The sequence below is a fragment of the Balaenoptera musculus genome, chromosome 8, assembly GCF_009873245.2.
Source record: "Balaenoptera musculus isolate JJ_BM4_2016_0621 chromosome 8, mBalMus1.pri.v3, whole genome shotgun sequence".
NCBI classification, from domain to species: Eukaryota; Metazoa; Chordata; class Mammalia; order Artiodactyla; family Balaenopteridae; genus Balaenoptera; species Balaenoptera musculus.
Genome location: NC_045792.1, coordinates 29,488,987 through 29,512,102, shown reverse-complemented (window position 1 = coordinate 29,512,102; position 23,116 = coordinate 29,488,987). Strand labels below are relative to the sequence as shown.

At 35.5% G+C, this 23,116-nt stretch overlaps 1 protein-coding gene across 2 annotated transcripts in view; it reads left to right on the top strand.

Annotated features, from left to right (window-relative positions):
- Positions 1 to 23,116, top strand: part of DYNC2H1 (dynein cytoplasmic 2 heavy chain 1) — a 368,911-nt gene that overhangs the window by 284,922 nt on the left and 60,873 nt on the right. The window contains exons 83-84 of one of the 2 annotated variants that reach the window (XM_036860513.1): positions 4,665 to 4,781; positions 7,954 to 8,163. In XM_036860513.1, coding sequence (XP_036716408.1) covers positions 4,665 to 4,781; positions 7,954 to 8,163 — 327 coding nt within the window. The remainder of the gene's footprint in view (positions 1 to 4,664; positions 4,782 to 7,953; positions 8,164 to 23,116) is intronic. The other variant, XM_036860514.1, reaches the window with a different exon arrangement.

Below are 23,116 nucleotides of genomic sequence, written 5' to 3'. Positions count from 1 at the left end.
CTATTTCCTCTTCATTTGTTTTCTCTGGTGGGTTTTTACCTTGCTCCTTCATCTGCTGTGTTATTTTGTGTCTTCTCATTTTGCTTAACTTACTGTGTTTGGGGTCTCCTTTTCACAGGCTGCAGGTTCCTAGTTCCCGTTGTTTTTGGTGTGTGCCCCTAGTGGGTAAGGTTGGTTCAGTGGGTTGTGTAGGCCTCCTGGTGGAGGGGGTTGTTACCTGTGTTCTGGTGGATGAGGCTGAATTTTATCTTTCTGGTGGGCAGTACCACGTCCAGTGGTGTGTTTTGGGGTGTCTGTGACCTTATTATGATTTTAGGCAGCCTCTCTGCTAATGGGTGGGGTTGTTTTCCTGTCTTGCTGGTTGCTTGGCATAGGGTGTCCAGCACTATAGCTTGCTGGTTGTTGAGTGGAGCTGGGTCTTAGCGTTGAGATGGAGATCTCTGGTAGAGCTTTTGCTGTTTGATATTACATGGGGCTGGGAGGTCTATGGTGGACCAGTGTCCTTTACTCAGCTCTCCCACCTCAGAGGTACAGGCCTGACACCCAGCCAGAGCACCAAGACCCTGTCTGCCACACGGCTCAGAAGAAAAGGGAGAAAATAAAAAAAGAAAGAAAGAAAGAAAAAAGTGAAATAATATAAAGGCATTTAAATACAAAATAAAAAATATTTATTATTAAAATTAAAAAAATAAAACGAAAAGAAGAGAGCAAGCAAGCCAAAAAACAAATCGACCAATGATAACAAGTGCTAAAAACTATACTAAAAAAACCCCCAAAAACAGACAGACAGAACCCTAGGACAAATGGTAAAAGCAAAGCTATACAGACAAAATCACACAAAGAAGCATACACATACACACTCACCAAAAGAGAAAAAGGATAAATATATATATATTAAAAAAAAGTAAGAGAGCAACGAAATCAATAAGCAAATCTACCAGTGATAATAAGCTCTGAATACTAAAGTAAGATAATCATAATACCAGAAACCAATTAGATGCAGAAAGCAAACCCCAAGTCTACAGTTTCTCCCAAAGTCCACTGCCTCAGTTTTGGGATGGTTCCTTGTCTATTCAGGTATTACACAGATGCAGGGTACATCAAGTTGATTGTGGAGATTTAATCCACTGCTCCTGAGGCTGCTGGGAGAAATTTCCCTTTGTCTTCTTTGTTCACACAGCTCCTGGGGTTCAGCTTTGGATGTGGCCCTACCTCTGCACGTGGGTCGCCTGAGGGTATCTGTTCCCAGCCCAGACAGGACGGGGTTAAAGGAGCAGCTGATTAGGGGGCTCTGGCTTGTTCACACTGTGGGGAGGGAGGGGTATGGAATGCGGGGTGAGCCTGCGGCAGCAGAGGCTGGCATAACCTTGCAACAGCCTGAGGCATGCCGTGTGTTCTCCTGGGGAAGTTGTCCCTGGATCAGGGGACCCTGGCAGTGGCAGGGTGCAATGGCTCCCTGGAGGGCAGGTGTGGATAGTGACCTGTGCTTGCACACAGGCTTCTTGGTGGCTGCAGCAGCAGCCTTAGCATTTCATGCCGTCTCTGGTGTCTGCGCTGATAGCCGTGGTTCACGCCCGTCTCTGTAGCTCATTTAGGCGGTGCTCTGAATCCCCTCTCCTGGAACACCCCGAAACAATGGTCTGTTGCCTCTTAGGCAGGTCCAGACTTTTTCCCGGACTCCCTTCCGGCTTGCTGTGGTGCATTAGCCCCCTTCAGGCTGTGTTCACGCAGCCAACCCCAGTCCTCTCCCTGGGATCTGACCTCCAAAGCCCGAGCCTCAGCTCCCAGCCCCCACCCGCCCTGGTGGGTGAGCAGACAAACCTCTCAGGCTGGTGAGTGCTGGTCGGCACTGAACCTCTGTGCAGGAATCTCTCCGCTTTGCCCTCTGCACCCTTGTTGCTGTGCTCTCCTCCGTGGCTCCAAAGCTTCCCCCCAGCCACCTGCCGTCTCCGCCCGTGAAGGGTCTTCCTAGTGTATGGAAACTTTTCCTCCTTCACAGCTCCCTCCCAGAGGTGCAGGTTCTGTCCCTATTATTTTGTCTCTGTTTTTCCTTTTTCCTTTTGCCCTACCCAGGTACGTGGGGAGTGTTTTGCCTTCTGGGAAGTCTGAGGTCTTCAGCGTTCAGTAGGTGTTCTGTAGGAGTTGTTTCACATGTAGATGTATTTTTGATGTATTTGTGCAGAGGAAGGTGATCTCCACTTCTTATTCCTCCTCCATCTTATAGGTGTCCCCTCAAACATGTAATTTACTTAATTTCTTGGACAATCCAATTTCTCATCTGTAATTTGAGAATGAGCGTTCATTTTTAAAATCTATATTCTTTCTCATTCCTAGAAGGATTATACTGGATGTGACTTACAAAAATACAGATGATCTATTAGTGTAAAATCAATAGTTGAGGAAATCAAAGAGAAAATTAGGAAATGAAAAGAAAATAAAACTAGGGAAACAATTTATGCTAAAAGAAGACAAAACAAACAACAAAGCTCATGCTCTAAGGTTCTATAAAGGTGTTATTGTTAGATCAGAAATTCTTCTGTGTGCTTTATAACTTCCAAAAGAAAAGGAAAATACAATTGTGTATAAGATGTAGTATGCTACAATAAAATCACACCAATTGTTCAGGAGAAGCATAGGTATTCCTGAAATGTCTCTCATTGTTCTTTGGAATGAGAACAGATGGAATAGGGGTGACAGCATCTTCTGCAGCTCCCCTCCAACCGCATAGATGCCGCAAAGCATGCCAGTGGCATAATGCAAGCTGTTCAGTATGCTTAGAGCATGGAAGAAGTGATGTATGTTTTTCTTGGGAAATTTCATCCCCTTTGACACCATTTTAAAGGAGTATCATTGAAAAAAAGTACTTTTAATTGGTTTAAAACATGCATAATGGACAGACATTTTATCATCTGTGCTTTGTAAAAAGATGAGTATGTCAGATTTTGTAAAAAAAAAAAAAAGATCATCCACTGTTACAAGTTATAGCCCTATCCTCATTATAAAATATTTTTATTATGCATTTGAACTCCCTTTTCATTACTCTCTGTTCATTAAAGTTTATAATATATTATGGTAGTGTTATTATGAAAAGCAAGCCTCGCATGTTATTTTTCTGGGAAGAAAACAACCATTTTTGGGTTGTTAAACATTTTATTTTTAAAATAGTTTATAACATCATGTGTAAAAAAATATTTGAACCTTTTTTCCTTTAGATATCTCTTTGCATTCTTATTTGTTTTCTGTCATGTTTGACAAATTTAAGGCACAAATAAGTGATAGCCAATGTTACCAGAGTCAAAATAGCACTTCTCATGACTACCAACTAGTGATGTTTTGTGGTCTAGCACAGCTGATAAATTAGGTGCTGTTGTAGGGTTCAGCTAGAGCAAATGAAAATAATTTATCAGAAAAACAAAGAAAATGAAACACTGAGTCACCAGTTTTTTCTAGATTAGAGAATCCATCAAAAGCTCTAGAAGTAACTTGAGTTTAACAGCAGGATTCTGTATGTTTAACAATTAAGTAGTGCATTTATTTTGAAATATTTATGGCCCTTATTTTATTGTGAGCTTTAATAATGTAAGAACCCCCAAAATATTAAATACAGCCCTGTATCTTAAAAAGGAAAAACAATTTACATCTCTCAAAAAGTAAAACAGAAAAAAAGTAGTCGACACACTGCAAATGTTGATGTTTAAAATACTAGCTTAGGAAAACATATTGTCTGGATTTGGGGATTTATTTTGTTTATGGCAGATAAGCAATGATATAGCACAATTTTAATATTTAGTTGAAATATTTATGAAGAACCATCAGTACATACCTCATTGATTTTTATACACCTCTCCCAATATCTATAATACCATATATAGAATACTCAGTAATATTCTGGATCATTCTTAGCAAATGATTAAGAAGACTGATTGATATTATTGAAATTGAAGCCATTAAACACTATTTTAGAAAAGAAAATGTGAGTGAATTAATTTTGATGAGAATGATGATAGAGAAGCTGATAAAAATGTTACAAAATTGAAAGCCTTAAATAGGAAAGAAGGATTTACTTTGTCTGATTTTAATTAATTGATCTATACCTCTTTCATTTGAGTCTCATGTCTAGAAGAAACATTGAAATAACTTAAAATTGATATAGAACCTTAAAACTTAGATTTATTGTAATTTTTACCAGCCAATAATTACTTAAAATTGTTTTACTATTTTATGGTTTGCTATGCTATTTACTATCTTTCCACTCATTTCATCTTTTAAAAAAAACTATCTTTAATTTATCAGCATTTTGAAATTATGCAATTTAAATTATTCAAACTGAAAAATATTTTTGATTTCAGAAATGAGCAAATAGAGAGGTTATTAATAATGGATAATTAGAGCTTTCTGGCTAAAGAAGAAGCTTTTCAAATGAAGAGCCATTACAATATGTAATTTGTATAGTGGTTTCTGTCACCATTTAAGTTCTTTTGCCTTTTAACTGCTGAAATAAATCAGTAAAATATTAATCCAATTGAACAGGGAAAATGGGATTAAAACTTGTTTATAATATATATATTCAGTCTTTATAAGTAAATATGGCTATTTTGTATCGATGCTTTCCCTCTGAATGAAGTTATGTTCATTTATTGCTACTTATTATTTTCTTCATTCAGGTTATTTCACAGTTGAGGATCTTGGGCAGATCAGTAACAGCTGGTAGCAAATTTGATAGAGAAATCTGGTCTAATGAACTTTCTCCTGTCCTCAATCTCTGGAAGAAATTAAACCAGGTTAGTAGTGGAATATTCTTCCTTTGTTTTCCCTTTTTTTTCCCTATCCTTTTTTTCCAGTTTTATCCCCAAATTGTCCATGTTGGTAAATATGTTGGTAAATTTTTGCATGGATCTGCCCTTAATGTATACAGTATCCTGGAAAAAGATGGAGGAAATAAAAGTAATAGAAGTAGATCAGCCCAAGAAGCGGTGTTACCGTGTAATTTGTCTTATCCTGGTAATGTACTATGACATCCTCTATGTCCGATACATATTTTGCTCACTCCTTGTCTTCTCTCTCCTCTTTCTGTAAAGTCAGTGACTGCTGTTAAAGGTGAAATTTTTCAAAGGAATCCAAGTGCTAAGGAAAAGCAATTCATCAACTGGAGTTGACTTGTTTCTATACTGTAAAATAGTTATAGATTATAGATGGTTGCTTGCTCACTAGGCAAAACCATTACAGTATTATGATTACTATTCTAATTGAATAAGGACTTACTTTCTGGAATTAAAAAAATATAATTTTACAACGCGAGGGCTTTCTCTAGTTGCGGCGAGTGGGAGCCACTCTTCATCGCGGTGCGCAGGCCTCTCACTATCGCGGCCTCTCTTGTTACGGGGCACAGTCTCCAGACGCGCAGGCTCAGTAGTTGTGGCCCACGGGCCCAGTTGCTCTGCGGCATGTGGGATCTTCCCAGACCAGGGCTGGAACCCATGTCCCCTGCATTGGCAGGCAGAGTCTCAACCACTGCGCCACCAGGGAAGCCCAAGATGAACTTTAAAATGCCAAAGATATCCTTCAAAAGTGCATGATTCAATCAATTGTGTTTGTGAAGAAAGAAAAAGCTTTTCTTATAACCAATTGACTAAAGATATGACTGTCATCCCTCGATAGTTTCACTAAAAAGCGTACTATAATGATGAGTTATAATTTACTCATGGTGATTTTAGCTATTTGAATTGTAAATAATACTTAATTTAAGTTTTTTTGCTTTAAGGTTATGTAATACTCTAACATGTTACTACTGCTATAAATTTTCTCTATACTTCATCCTTTTAGAATGTATAAGATATCTACATTTATTTTTGAGTTAAAGTTATTTTACATTAATTTTTTATCAAAATTTTTTGAAGGCCTGTAGGAAATGCATTACATAATAATATATATTACAATATACTTTGATGTATTCTGCTATATTTTTCTCAGTCATTAATTTATCAAAGCTTATATCACAGTGTCTTACTATTCATTTTTTTCACAATTTTTTTCATCTTTCATTAATCAAACACTTTTTGAGACCCTACTATATTCTGTTTTCTCCTCTGTCCTTCTGTTCTTATTGCTGAACTTATATCATTTTACTTGATAGTTTCTAGATCAGCACTATGCAATAGAAATATAATGTGAAACACAAATGGGAGCCATATTTGTAATTTAAAATTTTCTAGCAGCCACATTTAAATAAGTATGAAGAAACAAGTGAAATTAATTTTAATAATATATTTTATTTAACCTGATACATTCAAAATATTAGCATTTCAACATGTGATCAATATAAAAAATTATTAATGTGGTATTTTACATCCTTTTTTCATATTAAGTCTTTGAAATTCAGCTGGTATTTTACACTAACTGCGCATCTCTAGACCATACTTCTTACTTGAACTCTATTTGAATTTTAAGTATTTTTGATAGTTACTCTCCTAAATCAGCCTTTATAACAGTTCGGTAAGTTTTCTGTTTTCTTACATTATAGAGAAGTGGAATCTTGCTTGAATGACCTAAGTTTGGGTGTTCTTCTTCTATAAAGTAATAGTGCAAACAGTGCAAATTTGTCTCATCAATTTAATAGGATGGATAAAAATCCATAAACTAAATTATTATTTGCTAATCTTTTCCAATCTTAGTATAAGATTGATAAAGATTTAGGTACCACATATTATTCACTTCCAGGAATGGTTTTTAATATAAGGAGTTATGGAAAATCTATAACCTAAATTTTATGTCAGTTTTATTATTTAATTGATTGAGATTAAAGATGTGTTAAGTATTATTTATTGCATGCTCTGGTTCAGATAGTTCATTTCAATCTACGGGGTAATAATTCTAATTAATTTTCAAAATATTATACTCTTTTTCTCTTCTAGATTTAGTTTTGAGTTCACCACCATTTATTTAAGTGGGTATATTTATGTACATTTTTATGTCTATCAAAAATGATTTCAGCAGCTTTAATATTTCAAATATAGCAGTAATAGAAATAAAATGCCTAAATTTGAACTCATAGTCTAAATCTATCCTCAGGAATGATCTCATGACAATAAAATGTATTTCATGATTATTTATTTAATGGCAATAGCCATGTTAGATCACCATTTTATGATATTAAATTATCATGCCAGATACATGAAAAAGAGACAGTGCTCTCATGGAAGATATGAATGTGACAACCATTAGAACAAAGAGAGGGGATCCTTAACTAGGATTGTAAGCAGAATATATAGAGAAAATTAAGATAATGGAGAGCAGGTAAGAGTACAGGCCTTCCCAGATTTATCTCTTGACAGTTCTTTGACACTTTTAGAATACTATTGAAGGTGATTTTTTTTCCTCCTAACCACATAAGCTGTTTAGAAACATCTGGGATTCCTTGAGTTTTTCTTAACAATTTGAGAAGCCCTAGAAGTTCCATGTATCAGAGCCTCTGTTAAAGTATAGACGTAGAAATAAATACTAAGATATAATATTCACTGGTACAAGATCTTTAGTGTGATTTTTCAAATATACATACAGGTAATTTTCAAATTAAATTAAATATCCATTCACATATTTTTCATAGCCATGATTCCTTCTGCTCTCCTGACAGCGGTAGAGTGGTAATTTAGCTGTGTTGCTCTCTTTGCATTGGCTTACAGTGTGCCGTTCTTACCATTTTCCACCTATATTGACTGCTCCTTCTCAGCATGGTTCCCCTTTCTCAGTTCCCACCCCCACACCACTTCAGTGTTGGTGAACTCCAGAATTCCCTTCCTATGTATTTACAGATTTAATAAATTTGGCCAGTCATAAAAGAGAGTATTTCAAAACAAGATAGACCAGCAAAAGGTTTTAATAACTTTTGAATGTTTTAATGTATCAGTGATTTGTGTTACTTTTCAGTTAATATGACATGGCGTATTATCTTTTTAGAATTCAAACCTGATTCATCAGAAAGTGTTGCCTCCTAATGATCGACAAGGATCTCCAATATTATCATTCATCGTTCTTGAACAATTTAATGCCATTCGCTTAGTACAAAGTGTTCATCAGTCTCTTGCCGCTCTCAGCAAAGTCATCAGAGGAGCCACCTTATTGAGTTCAGAAGTGCAGAAATTGGCAAGTGCTTTATTAAACCAAAAGGTGAGCCAATACTATATATATGTGGGGTTTTTTTCATTAATATAAGTGGCTCTTCCATCAGGTATACATTTGTCAGGAGTCTTACAGTTTACTGTAAACTGTAACTATAACAGAAAACCCAAGTTAAAGTAGCTTAAGCCATATAGGAATTAATTGGCTGTTGTAACTGAAGGATCCAAGGGTAGCTAGCATTAAGTCAGCTCAGCAGGAGCTTAAAATTGTCATTAGGATCTCAGCTTGTGTTATTTATCTGCCTCTCTAGTCATATTTTTTGTCTGTGTGTGTGTGTGTATTTGTACATCCTCCATATTAATTTCACTTTTGGGTGGGTCCTCTACACGTGGTGGTATCCCAGCAGTCCGAGTCTTATATCCTCTGAGTTCTAAGTCCAACAGAAAGAACACCTGTTTCATGGCAACTCAAGCAAAAAATCTTGGGATTAGCTTTGATTCATACAGAATGGCTTGTGTTTTATGCCTAGTCCCATACTAGTTCTGTGAGCAGGGTATGCAAAGCTCTCATTGGCTAGGGCTTTAACCAAATGCCTAACCTGGGAGCTGAGGATAGATTCAGCTCCATCTGTAACACATTTACTACAAGTAAGGGAAGGATGGTTACCGAGTAGAAAAATCATAAGCAGAGGAAAAGGAAATCAACACATCTCTTGCTGAGTAATTGGACCATTGTAAATAACATTAAAATCCATGTTATTTCAGGTCTATTGGATAGAAACAAAAATTTTTGAGCATCTTATATAGATTCACTTTAGCTTTTTGGAAAAAAAAACTTTGTAGAGCTTGGCATCTGGAAAAGATTTCACTAGAGCTCTATAGGAATTTAGAAAGAAAAGTGCTTTTGTTTTTGTTTTTTTTTCCCTGCTGTTTACCCTCAATTTAGAGAAATCTCTGGTAGTCAACCTAAAGTCTTCTCTGTTTGAAGATAAAAGGTAGGCTTCCTAGAACTTCCTATATCTTACTCCCTAACATAAAAAAGATCTCTCTTTTAATTCAGGCTGCTATAACAAATTAACATAGAATGGATGGCTTAAACAACAAGTATTTATTTCTCACAATTCTGGAGACTAGGAAGTCTAAAATCAAGATGCTATTAGATCTGGTGTATGGTGAGACCTGCTTCCTGTTTTGCTGATGGCTGTCTTCTTGCTGTGTCCTCACTTAGTAGAGAGGAATGAGAGAAAAAGCAAACTCTCTCCTGTCTCTTCTTATGAGGGCACTAATTCCATCATGAAGCCTCCACCCTTATGACCTAATTAATTCCCCAAAGCCTCATCTCCAAGTATCATCACATCAGGGTTTAGGGTTTCAACATATGAATTTTGGGGGGACAGAAACTTTCAGTCCGTTGTAATATTCTTTTTCACATATACAAAAAGACCTATTCCAGCAAGCTTATGTTCCTTTTTCCTTTACCCTGGAAAAGAATCTCAGCTTTGCATTGTTTCTTTGTATATAGATTTTTATCTCTATTTATCAACTGTGATTATCAGAATACTGTAGTATTGTATTATACCATAAACTATAACTAATTTGTTTATAATTTGAAGTAGATATATTATCAGTCATGAAAGCTTCATGACACAGTGAAGGAACCAGTGGGAAAGGGTTCTAAGAAGTTTAAAATTACATTAATTGGGCTTCCCTGGTGGCGCAGAGGTTGAGAGTCTGCCTGCTAATGCAGGGGACACGGGTTCGAGCCCTGGTCTGGGAGGATCCCACATGCCGCGGAGCGACTGGGCCCGTGAGCCACAACTGCTGAGCCTGCGCGTCTGGGGCCTGTGCTCCGCAACAGGAGAGCCCGCGATAGTGAGAGGCCCGCGCACCGCGATGAAGAGTGGCCCCCGCTTGCCGCAACTAAAAGCCCTCGCACAGAAGCGAGGACTCAACACAGCCGAAAATAAATATAAAAAATAAATGAATAAATAAATAAAATATTAAAAAAAAAAAATTACATTAATTAACTCATTTAATCACCACATTAACACTACAAGAGGGTGCTGTGTTATCCCATTTTACTGTGAGGAACCTAAGGCAGAGGGACATTATATAACATAACCAGAGTCACACAATGAATAGTTTACAAAGTCAAGATTTGAATCTAGGCAGGTCTGATTGTCATCATAAATGTAAATGTTTTAAGTTTATTTATGAAAAGATAAATACTCATGAGAGTGTATTTCTTTAAAATCCATCTACATGCTGTATAAGGGCAAAATGTATGGTATAGACCAATTATAGTTGCATTAAGTGTAAGAGGAGAATAACGATGATGTAAGAACATGACTTGTGTAGAAGAGAACAGTAAGTCCAGTGGGACTGGTATACAAAGAACTGTAGTAAAATTAAGGTTACATCAGATGTTGAAGTCTTTAAAGCCAAAGAGAAGAGCTTGGATTAAATGCTATAGGCAATAAGAATATTTTCATGTAGATTTAATGTAATAAAATAGCTAGGAATGTGGCTTCCAGAATAGGTCTGCCTCTTTCATTCTATTCTACCACTTAGTAGCTGTGTGACCTTGGGTAGGTCACTTAAACCTCTCTATACGTTACCTTTCCCATTTGTCAAATGAGAGTCATAAAGGGACCTACATCATGGGATTGTTATGAAAGTTAAATTATATCATGAGTAAAGTGCTTGACACATAGGAAGTACCCTCTAAATGTTAGTTGTTTTTGTCATTGTTACTTTAAGAGAATTTCATTGTGTGAAAAACAGCTTTTGGAGCATTCATCTGATAAAATTGTGCAAAATGAGTGTATAGAAGTAGGGACACCATGTACGTTACTATTTATTCATCTCAGTTAGAGGTGGTTAAGGCATAGAATAGGGTAGTTCAAGAGGGTTCTATGTAATATTAATGAAAAATATGGAAGGTAATGGCAAACATGGTTTCTTGTTTTGCTTCTACTGTTAACCATCTGGGTAATCTTTGGCATAAACACTTGAAAAAAATAACTTAAATTATGTTTTATGATTGTAATATAATGTGGCTTACAACAGATCTTATTAACAGATAACAAAGAACTAAATGGGTTTTATTATATGAAACATTTTCCTTGAATAAGACCAAAGAATGGTATTTTAGAAAATGGTCATAGATTTTTAATTCTTTATAACATTTCTTCCTTTTCCCTTGGCCCATTAAGATCTGCTAAGTATTTCCTATTTGGTATAGCAACAAGACCTGATGACTTATTTCTTAAAAATATGTTTATGTAAGATGTATGCAATCTCATTGTTAATTTACTAAATTAAGTATTCTACATTACACTTTGATTTAAGAAATATAGCCTCTGAAATATCACTGTTTTTGAAATATTTGTATAATTTGCATGAAAGTGAATTTGTTAAAATTCTTTCAAAGGATAAAAAATGTGTTTTACAAAGTATATTTAAATTCTATCACAGATAGTGGCTTTGGAAATATTTCAGGGTGTTTGGTGAAACTCAAATGAGACTCAGCTGACTTTCACTAGGATAAGATCAGTAAAATAGTTTTGACATTTACTTTCTAATCAGCTTTACCAAAAATTTGAATCTAGTACTATCCCATTTATTTCAGGATAAAAGTTTAATGTTTTATTACATTTGAATGTGACAAGTTTTGAATTATGTGATATGATTTAATGTAATTTAGGAAATAGTTCAGTACTTGACATTTTCTTTACTGTATCTGAAATGATTGGACTAAGAATTTTCCTAAAGAGAATTATGACTTTTATTTCCTTGACACTTTTCTGGTGATCTACTGAAACTTTTTTTGTAAAAAGTTACAATACTTATAATTTGTTTGTTAAGGACAATGATATTGTAGAATATTGTTATTTTTCTTTTACATATTAGAACAAAGACTTTAAATCATGATTTAAAAGATATGCAAAAATTGAAAAGGTAGAACACTAAATTACCTCATCTTTCTTGCTGAATAATCACTAAGGGTATTACCACTTTGTAGAAATTAATAGATTGTGTTGCTTTTTAAAAAAAATTATTTTAATAGTACCGCTTTAAATCCAATGTAAGTATTTCCTATATATTTCAGTTTATCCTAATGTACTGGGTAGTAACACTAAATGGCTTTTTAATTTTTTAAATCAGGGAGTCACTCAACAATACAGCACAATTGCTAATGGATCCTGATTCTTTAAAATAAGTTTCCAAACAACTGGTGTTTAACCTTTTTCAGATCACTGACAGTTTTGAAAATTGAAGGAAAAAGATGCACTCTCTTAAAATATATATACACACGCACATAAAGCTTTATTATATAACTTCAGGATATCTAAGAGTTAAGATCTCCTCTGCTAGACAGGTTTTTCCTTTCACTCCTTTCTCTGCCATGGTCTTCTTTATAGCAGTGTCTCTCAAAGCATGGTCTCAAAACCAATAGCATCAGTATCACCTGAGAACTTCGTAAAATTATGAATTCTCAGGCCCCACCTCAGACTGTTTGATCATAAATTCTAAGTGTGTTGCCCTGCAATCTGTTTTTTATCCATCTCTTGAGGTGGGTCTGATGCATGCTAAGGTTTGAGAAACGCTGTTCTGTAGTCAGAAGTCTCATAAAAATGTCAGTAGCACCTGCTTCCTCATCTTGTGCCATCCCCACTCCACTTCGTAACCATCTGTGCCACCTCCGTCACTGATTTTCCAGTCTTTGGGAGAAAAGAAAAAATAAAATGGTTCTTATAAAATGGTTGGAGACCCCATCTTTTCTTAAAGGCCCCCCCTTTTAAAATTTACCTACCTTCATACAAATAAGTTCTTAGAAAAGTCATACCCAAACTGTTTTACCAAATGATAATTATTAATGTTGAATAATTAGCATTTTTCCATTAGAATAAAGTAGTAGCTTATGTTTTATATAGCATTTTACCAGTTGTAGTGCACTTGTGTAGCCCTCATCTAATTTTCTACTCTCATCATCTTCCTTTTACTTAGATTAGAAAACTGAAGCTGAAAGGAGTTGGTATTCTGGTAAAGTGTCAAAGCCCATACTGCAGTCCTGATGTTGTGTTTCCTAGATCAGTATTCTTTGCACTTCATCTCTCATTGAATATTTTGTTAATTTGATCATGAAGCTGAATGGTAGTCTTGTAACAAGAGACAGATATCAGCTTTATGAAGACTGAACCCACATACTCATCTCCACAGGCCTACTAAATACTAGGATGGAATTCCCCCACCTTCTCATCTCTAGCTTTACTTACAATCAAAATTTGATTATGTATACTTATAAATGGAAATCAGTTTTTATTGATCTACGTAAGAACAAAGGGGCCTGCAAATACCCAGAGTCTCTAGTATCTTGGAATTCTGCTTCAGTATCCCTAACTTATAACCATCATTTGCCATGATAAGAGAATATATTTAGATGAACTTAGATGAAATGTACAAATTCCTTGAAAGATACAAACTACCAAAGCTCATTCAAGAAGAAATAGGTAACCCATAGCCTATATCTATTAAGGAAGTTGAATTTGTTATTAAAAACCTTCCCACAAAGAGAGCTCCTAGAATTCGCTGGTGAAATCTAACAAATATTTAAGGAAGAAATAATACCAAATCTGTAAACTATTTCAGAAAATAGTAGAGGCAGGAATACTTCCCTGCTTTTTCTGTGAGACCAGCATCGCCTGATAATAAAACCTAACAAATACATCATAATAAAAGAAATCTACAGACTAATTTCCTTCATGAATATAATAGACACTAAAATTCTTACCAATATATTAACAAATTGAATCCAAAAAAGTATAAAAATGGATAACCAAGTGGGGCTTATCTTAAGAATACAAGTTTGAGTTAATAAAAAATCGACGTTATTTACCATTTTAATAACTAATTTTAAAAATCGTGATTATCTTTATAGAGACAGAAAAAGCATTTGACAAAATTCAGCATCCAGTCATGACAAAACCTTTCACTAAATTGGAATTTGAGGTCAACCTTCTTAACCAGATAAAGGTCACCTATGAAAAACCTATAGCTAACATAAGAGTAAAAGACTGAATGTTTTCCCCCTAAGATTGGTAATAAAACATTGAGGTCTCACCACTTCTTTTCAGCATTATACTGAAGGTCCTAGCTAGCGCAACAAGTTAAGAAAAAGAAATAAAAGCCATACAAACTGGAAAGGAAGAAGGAAACCTTTTTTTTTTTTGTAGAGGATATGATGAACTATTCACAAGATCTTAAGAAATATAAAAGCTCTAAGGCTAGTAAGAGAGTTTAAGTTTAGCAAGCTTTTGGTAAATACATTAAAAATGATGTATATCCTGGAAACAAACTATTGAGTATTGAAATGTAAAAGTACCATTTGTAATAATAGCAGAAAGATGATATATCGGGATAAAATTGACAAAAGATGTGTAAAACTTTTGTACAAACTGAAAACTACAAAACATTAATGAGTGAAATTTTAAAAGACCTAAATAAATGGGAAGATGCACTGAAAGTTGTACTGTGTTCACAGATCAGGAGACCCATTATTATTGTTAAGATGTTAGTGTTTTCCAGATTGATCCTGAGATTCAACACAGTCCCAATAAAAAACCTCTGTAGAATTTTTTTGTAGTGATTGAGAATTTGATTCGAATAAAATGCAAAAGACCTAGTGTAGCCTAAACAATTTTGAAAAAGAAGAGTAAAATGGAAGATCTTACTCTTCATGATTTCACGACTTATTAAGATATTGTAATCAAAGTAGTGTGGTAATGGTATAAAGATAGATACATAGCTCAATAGAACAGAATAAAGAGTTCAGAAATATACCCACAGATATATGATCAATTCATTTTCACCAAATATACTGGGGCAATTAAAGGGAGAAAGGGAAATTTCTTTAACAAATGGTAGTAGAACAATTAAATAGCCAAAAGCCTAATAATAATAATAGTAATACATACACCTGTACCTCCAAACATATACAAAAATTATCCCCAAATTGATCACACTGTTATGAAAATTCAAAGTAAGCCACAGACTAGGGGAAAAGATTTGCAAGACATACCTCTAACCAAGGAATATATATCTAGAAATATTAAAAAGAAATCAATTCAAAAATGCAAAGACAAACATCCCAATTTTAAAAATGAGAAAAAAGATTTGAATAGACACTTTATCAAGAAAATATACATATATTTAATTATACCAACATGACATTGGCCTAAATGAGTTTATCACAGCAAACAATGCAGAAAGAATCCATAAATTCTTAAAATCTCAGAGAATGCAAAAACATATATTCAACATATGTTCAACATGTTAAACATTATTTTGAAATAAATTTCACAGAAGTAAATATACATTTAATCGGTTTTTATTAGATTTTATTAGATGGAAAAATTTATAGATTATCGTTTTACATGCTGAACATATTTGATGATTAACTTATCATCTTTCCCAAAGCTTCATTATAAGTATTTTTAATGCTTCCAGTTGTATGTGTATGCTATGCTGAGGATGCTATGAATCTGTTACATATTGGAAAGACAGATATTAAATAATACTTGTTTTAAAATGTACATACATTTTTAATAGAATTTATCATTCTCCACCAATAGCCATTTTCAATCATCAGATCCTTTCTCAAGGTGCCTTTAAAATTATTTTGGTATGCTGTACTACTCATCACAACAGCAATGTGTTTTACCAGTTATCCAGTTTGTTTATTTCCTTGCTTGACTCTTTAATTTTTTTGGTAATTCTGTGTTAATTTAGTTAAATTTTTGTGCTAATGAGGTCATGATTCAATCCCTAAATTGATCTTAGCTTCAAATTGTTATGTCAATTTGAATTTTTTTAATAACTATAGTGACCTTCAAATTTATCACCCAAACTATAGTTTTAAGAGTGAAAGGGACTCCTACCTGGATGGAACTCTGGGACAATAGGGATAATTAGGCAAATTGGATGTATGGACATCTTGTTTATAACTCGATTTTTTCAGAATGTGCAAGGATGGAGGAGTTGGGATTTTTTTTAAAAATTAGTAATTGGATGGTATAATAAATAATATTCAGCAAACATTTATTGACCATCTACCATGGACTCTGTATACCATGCCAGGCCCTAGAGATAGGAAAAATGCATAGTACATGGTCTCTATATTCAGTGAGCTCAAAGTGGGTAACAAAAATATTATCAAGCACACAATGCTGGCATAGACTCGAGAAGGAAACTGGTTTCTTCTTTTCCTTTCTCACATTTTTCCAGTGAAGTTTTGTAATTGTGGCAATATACATATATCATAAAATTTATCATTTTAACCATTTTAAGTGTACAGTTCAGTAATGTTAAGTACATTCACACTATTGTGCAACCAATCTCCAGAACTCTTCCCATTTTACAAAACTGAAATGCTACCCATTTAAACAACTTCCCATTCCCCCACCACCTAGCCCCCAGCAACCACCATTCTACTTTCTGTCTCTATGAATTTGACTACTCTAGGTACCTCATATAAGTGGAATCAAGCAGCATTTGTCTTTTGGTGACTGGTTTGTATCACTAAGCATAATATCCTCAAGGTTCATCCATATTGTAGCATGTGTCAGTATTTCCCTTTTTTACAGTGCTGTATAATTTTCCATTGTGTGTATACGCAGATGGTCCCCGACTTAAGGTGGTTTCTACTTTATGATGACTCAAAAGTGATATGCATTCAGTAGAAACCATACTTTGAATTTTGAAGTTTGATCTTTTCCCTGGCTAGCGATACATGGTACCTTATGCTTGAAATGCTGGGCAGCAACAGAGAGCTGCAGCTCTCAGTCAGCTACTCAATCATCAGGGTGAACAACTGATACACTGCAACCATTCTGTATCTATACAGCCATTCTGTTTTTCACTTTCAGCACAGTATTCCATAAATTACTTGAGATATCCTACACTTTATTATAAAATAGTCTTTGTGTTAGATGATTTTGCCCAACCATAGGCTAATGTAAGTGTTCTGGGCACGTTTAAAACAGGCTAGCCTACGCTATGATGTTTGGTGGTTTAGGTGTGTTAAATGCATTTTCGATATGCAATATTTTCAACTTGCAATGGGTTTATCTGCATGTGGCCCCATTGTAAGTCGAGGAAGGTCTGTATCAGATTTTGTTTATCCATTCATCCATCAATGGATTGCTTCTACCTTTCCAAACTTTTTATAACTTAGTGTAATCTCTTCATAAGTATTTTATAATTTTTTAATGGAAAACAGAAGTTACATGTCCTGAGAAAGCAAATAATATGAGTCTCTTTAAAGGGAAGACACAAAATAAAAAGATTTTAAAAATAGGATTCATATTTTAAAAGAAAATAATTCAGTTAAATAAATCTCTTGGATCTGAAAGTCCTTAGTTTGTTCTGGTGCTGTTTTATAGATTGTTTCTCTGTACTGTTAAGAAAATTGAAATCTTTGGCTAAGTAAAGGTCTTAGTAAGATTAAATCAGAATGCATTCTAACTTTTATCACAAATTATCTTCTGAGTTGTACTTTCTCTTCCAAATAGAAGAGAGGCTATTCTATTAGACCCTCTCTATATAGTAAAGGCTCTATTATTAGAGTGTTTTACTCTGCAGCTATCTTTATCCTTCTGAAATATAACTCTCTAATCATGTATATGTGTGTAAAATGGATTTTAGCTAATTTAATTAATTGTACAAAGTTGTAAATTATGGCTAGTATAGGAGTTAGTGCTAATTTGTAAACTGTCCATATGGGTTAATCACTTCATGTGAAATTGAAATTACAATGAACTATATATTTTTTTTCCTTTTTTCCTTTCTCCTTTTCTTTAAAAAAAATGTAAACTGAGTTCTGTTTTCCCACCTACAGTGAAATCCCAGTGCAGCTTCTACTGCTTGAAATAAATAGCAATTTCCATGCCATCTCCCTGTGTCAGACACTGCAATAAGCTTGAGTCAAATGAAAGTCGATTCATTTCCAAAAACTCTAATCCAGTGTTGGCTTAACTTCAGCAGTGTGCAGGTACTGGATTACCAGTGTCTCACTCATGTGTGAGGATCAGCACGTCATTTTTATTAGTAGGATAGTGGTGTTTGTCAGTAGTATAGATAATTACGTTATTAAATGAAAAGGGAAAAGAGTTACTAACTGTGGTCCTTTTCTTTAAAGTTCATTTAGTAAACATATTAAGGTTGTGGAGTGGGACTTAAAACATCCAAGATTATGTACTAGAGTGTTTACTTGTGCAGTACACTTAACCTTTCTCTACCTTAGTTTCTAAATGTTCGTAATGGGAGTAATAACTGTATCCATCTCAGAGGGTTGATGTGAAGTCTAAAGGGTTAATACAGGTGAAGTGCTGAGAACAGTGCCTGCACATGTAAGTGCTGCACAAGTGTTTCTGCAGTACCTTCCTAATTCACCTCTCTGACTGCAGTTTCATCACCCTAATGCTTGTTCTCCCTATTTCTACTAGGATAATCTTTCTAAAATCCAAATATGATTGTGTCACTTCCCTAGTTAAAGTGTAATTTAGTTTTATCATTGCTTTCCAGATTAAGCTCCTCAGTATAAACATTCAAAAGCTTCATGGTCTGACCATCAGCCCAGTTGTCTCATGTCTTTTTTATTAATGCCCCTTCCTTTTCCTACTGTCTTTCTTTACTTTACTGTAAGCTGTTTATCTTTTGAGACTCACCTCAAGCATTATCTCCACCAGAAAGCCTTTCCTGACTCTTGTCCTTAGGCACAGTTTGAGTTTGGTGTACTTTACATCTGTGTTTCACAAGCACAGTGCTTGTCATTATCAGGGAACTTACTGTATTGTCTGTAGCTGTCTTCTTTTATTATTTATTTCCCCCTCTAGCACAAACATCTGTGAACAGGGATTGTGTTATAACTTTGTATCCACAAGACCTAACAAATGATTGACAAATAACAGCTATTTAACAGGAGATTGCTGAGCTGTCAATTAACTGATGCTTGAAAAAGAGTGAATTAGGAAATCTGCTTGTATCCTGTTTTCCTTTTATGACATCTTTCATGAAAAGCATGGGATAACAAAAAGTTTACATTTAGAGTTAGACGTGGGTTCAAGTTCTCTACCATTTAGATTTAAAAAAAAAAAAGTTTAGTTAACTAAACCTACTCTAAGCCTTAGTTTCCCCATAATTATAACTTTAATTCCCAATACATAATTGTCATGTTGAATCTTCACAAAACTAGCAGCAACCTTCTGCAAAAAATATGTGCTTGATTGCATGTACTCCCCCTTCATCAAAATCACACATATACTGACTTTCCCTCCTACCTCTTTGGAGCAGTTTCTCAGAACTATCAGAAATGCTGTCTCCCGGGCTATAGTCCTCATTTCGCCCCAAGTAAAACTTAATGCACAACTCTCACATTGTGCATTTTTTTTCAGTTGACAAATCTCAAATGGTGTAATATAGAAACTACATTATAGAAATGTAAAATACGTTGGAGGCAGAATTAATGCTGACAGACTCTAGAGTTAGGTTACCTGGGTTCACATCTTGGACTTGCCATGTACCAGCTCTGTGATTTTGGATATGCTGTTCTCTTTGTGTCTCCATTTTCTCCTCTGTGAAATGGAAATTACAATAGTACCTGCTTCCGGTACATATCCAGCGCTCAGCACAGTTACTAACACATAAACGTTAGCTTAAAAAGTCCCCTCCAGTTATGTCTACCTTTGTCAAAATTCAACACAACTTTCAAAGCTTAACAGATACTTCCTTTACTAAGATTTCTTTGATTAAATCATTTTTTTCCTCTTAGCTCCAGAAACATGCTATATAAGTCATTCTTAAAACACCATTAGGGACATTAGCTGTGTATCTCCTTTACTGGTTTCTAATGCTCTTTAGGGTAAAGATTTTATTCCTCATAGTCTTCTATCATATCACTATCACTTCATATTTCTTCTGTCATATCATATATCATGTTGTAATTCTCTACATAGGATTTAGCACTATGTAGTCTTTTTCTTATAATATATTTAGAAATAAGTATATTGCCTTTATCACCCAAGTAAAATGTAAGCTCCATGATAGCAAGGACCTTATAATGCCTGCACATTATAGGCTCTCAGTAATTGCTGAATGGATGGACAGTAAGGACTTGAATATTTATTGAATGAAAGTATTACATCTGACACTAATATTGATAGCTCTCTTAGTTATCTATTGCTGTGTAATAAATTGCCCTGGAACTTAGTGACACAAAACAGCGAAAAGTTATCACATTACAGTTTCTGTGAGTCGGGATCTGGGGGTAGCTTAGCTGGGTGTTCTGTCTTAGGGTCTCCCACAAGTCTGCAGTCAGGTGTCACCAGGGCTGCAATTACTGCAGCCTCTCAGAGCACATATGGGATGGCTGTTGGCAGCCCTCAGGTCCTCACTTATTGTTGACTGGATGTATCAGTTCCTTGCTACATGGGCATCTCCATAAAGGAACTCACAATATGCAACTTTTTCACACAGAGTGAATAAGGAAGAGATGAAGAGAAAGTGAGCTAGACAGAAGTCACAGTATTTGTACCCTACTCTCAGAAGTGGCTTCTCGTCACTTTTGCCATATTCTTTCACTAGAAGCAAGTCCCTAAAACCAGTTCATACTCAAGGTGAGGGAATTTCCCAAGGATGGATGTGAATGCCGAGTGTCAGGGATCACTGGGAGCATCTTAAAGGTTGCCTACCACAGTAACTTATTTTATGTAATTAAACACTATATAAAGGAGCTGTCTTTCTACAACAGGAAAAGCATAAAACTTAGAATGTGAAAAACCTGACCTATCAGCTATCTATTGCTACATAATAAACTACCCTGAAACTAAATGGCTGAAAACAAGAACAATCATTTATTTAGCTCATGAGTGTGCAGTTTGGGCAGGGTCTGGTGGGGAAGGCTTGTCTTTGCTTCGTGTGACACCAGCTGAGTCAGCTCAGCTTAGAGCAGGAGGATCTACTTGATGGACGCTCAGTCACAGGGCTGGCTAGGTGGTGCTGATTATTGGCTGGTAGTTTATCAGGACTCATGGCTAGAGGCCTTGGTTGCTCTCTAGATGTCTCCACATGAGCCTCTCTATATGGACTACTTGGCTTCTTCACAACATGGTATCTTGGTTCTAAAAGTGTATACCCAAGAAAGAGGAAATGAAAGCTGTGAATTTGTTAAGGCCTAGATCTGAAAACTGATAAAGCGTCACTTCTCCCTTATTCTATTGGTCGGGTTGTCAAGGGGTGGGGTGGACATAGACCTCAACTCTCAATGGGAAGAGTATCAAGTAATTTTGGGACCATGTTTTGAAGCTGCTGCAGTCTGCCCTTTGGACACAAATTATTTGCATTTCTCCCACATGTAAAATGCAGTCATCTCCTTCCAAGTTTCCCCAGATGTCTCATTCCTTTACAGCCTCAGGCCGGATGTTGTCATCAAAATCAGGTGGAAGTATGGGTGAGGCTTCTTGGGTTTGGTTCTTCAGAAACAGTTTCTCAAGCATGATTTTCAACTAAAGACCTATGACGTGCAGAGATAAGTTATTTGTCCCCTACAAACCCAATATAAAATGGTAGGACAGGTAACTGCAATATACATTCCCACTCAAAAAATGAGGAAATGGGAGGCTCACGTGTTCTTAGCAATTCTGAAATCCAAGCAAGCTTATGTTTTCAGTTCCTTTATTAGGATTCCATATTGTTCCCTGGGAATAATTATCCATGGCTCTTGGTTTTGCCCTCTGAGCTGTTGATTCTCATCTCTTAATTATCCATACGTTTCAATAAGATTTAGCCATGTTTGCAGCTGAGTGGTTTTCTCAGCCTGCTTCCCACACATAGGGATTTTGGGGTCCAAAGTTCTCTTTTAATTGTGCCCTCTTTTCCCCATTAATCCCAAACAGATGAAGCTTACACCAGAACAAGATTCTAATATTGTGAGTTTGCTTTGAATCTCATTGAGATTCACAACATTAGACAAAAACTATGGCCATAAATCTTGTGATAAGCCTTTTTCTCTACCTTAGGCTTCTTGTGTGTTGGCTGTGGGACAACACCCTTAAGATTCATCGAAGCCTTATTGTTTAACAGAAAGGATCTGCAAGGCATGCATGCCCTTAAGGTCCCGAGAGTAGTTTTGTCTGTCTGAGATTGTTTCCTCCCTTTCCTTCAAGTCCTCAAAGTCCCTTAGACCTCCACTATTCTCTTAGAAGTCATTTATGTTTTCACTTACGTTCTCTTGAAGGTTCTTCCAGCTTCAGCCCACCACCCAGTCTCAAATCCAGTGCCATATGTTTAGGTTTTTGTTAAGATAGAACCCTACTTCTGGATACCAAAGAACTGTATCAGTTAAGTCTTGCTGTATAACGAATGCCACCAAAACTTACCAGGTTAAAACATAATAATTTTTTAAAAATCATTTTATTTTAAGCTTACAGATCTGAAATTTGGGTAGACCTTGGTAGAGAAAGCTTGTCTCTTCCACTCCGCTCACTCATGTGGCTGGCAAGTCAGTGCTGCCTGAGAGCTGGGAGCCTTAGTTCATCTCCACGTGGGCCTCTCCAAAAATTGGACTTCACAGTATGTTGGATGGGTTCCAAGATCAAGAGTCACAAAAGACAGGAAATACAAGCAACCAATTTCTTAAGACCTGGACCTGGAAACTGGCACCACATCACTTCTGCTATATTCACAGGACACTTATTTAAGAAGAAGAGCAGACTTCAAGTCTCCACAGGAGAATTGTCAAAGGATTTAGTTAGGGGTCATGTTTTAAAATCATCACACCTGTTTCAGTTCACAGCATAGCTCCAGCACTTAGCTACCATATTCCTAAGAAGGCTTACTTCATTCACCTAGAGTAATTGAACTAGATGTTTTCTAAGGTCTTTTTTTCACTGTAAGGTTTGTTATCTTACAATTTCCATCTTTCATACATTGTTGATATACTCTAG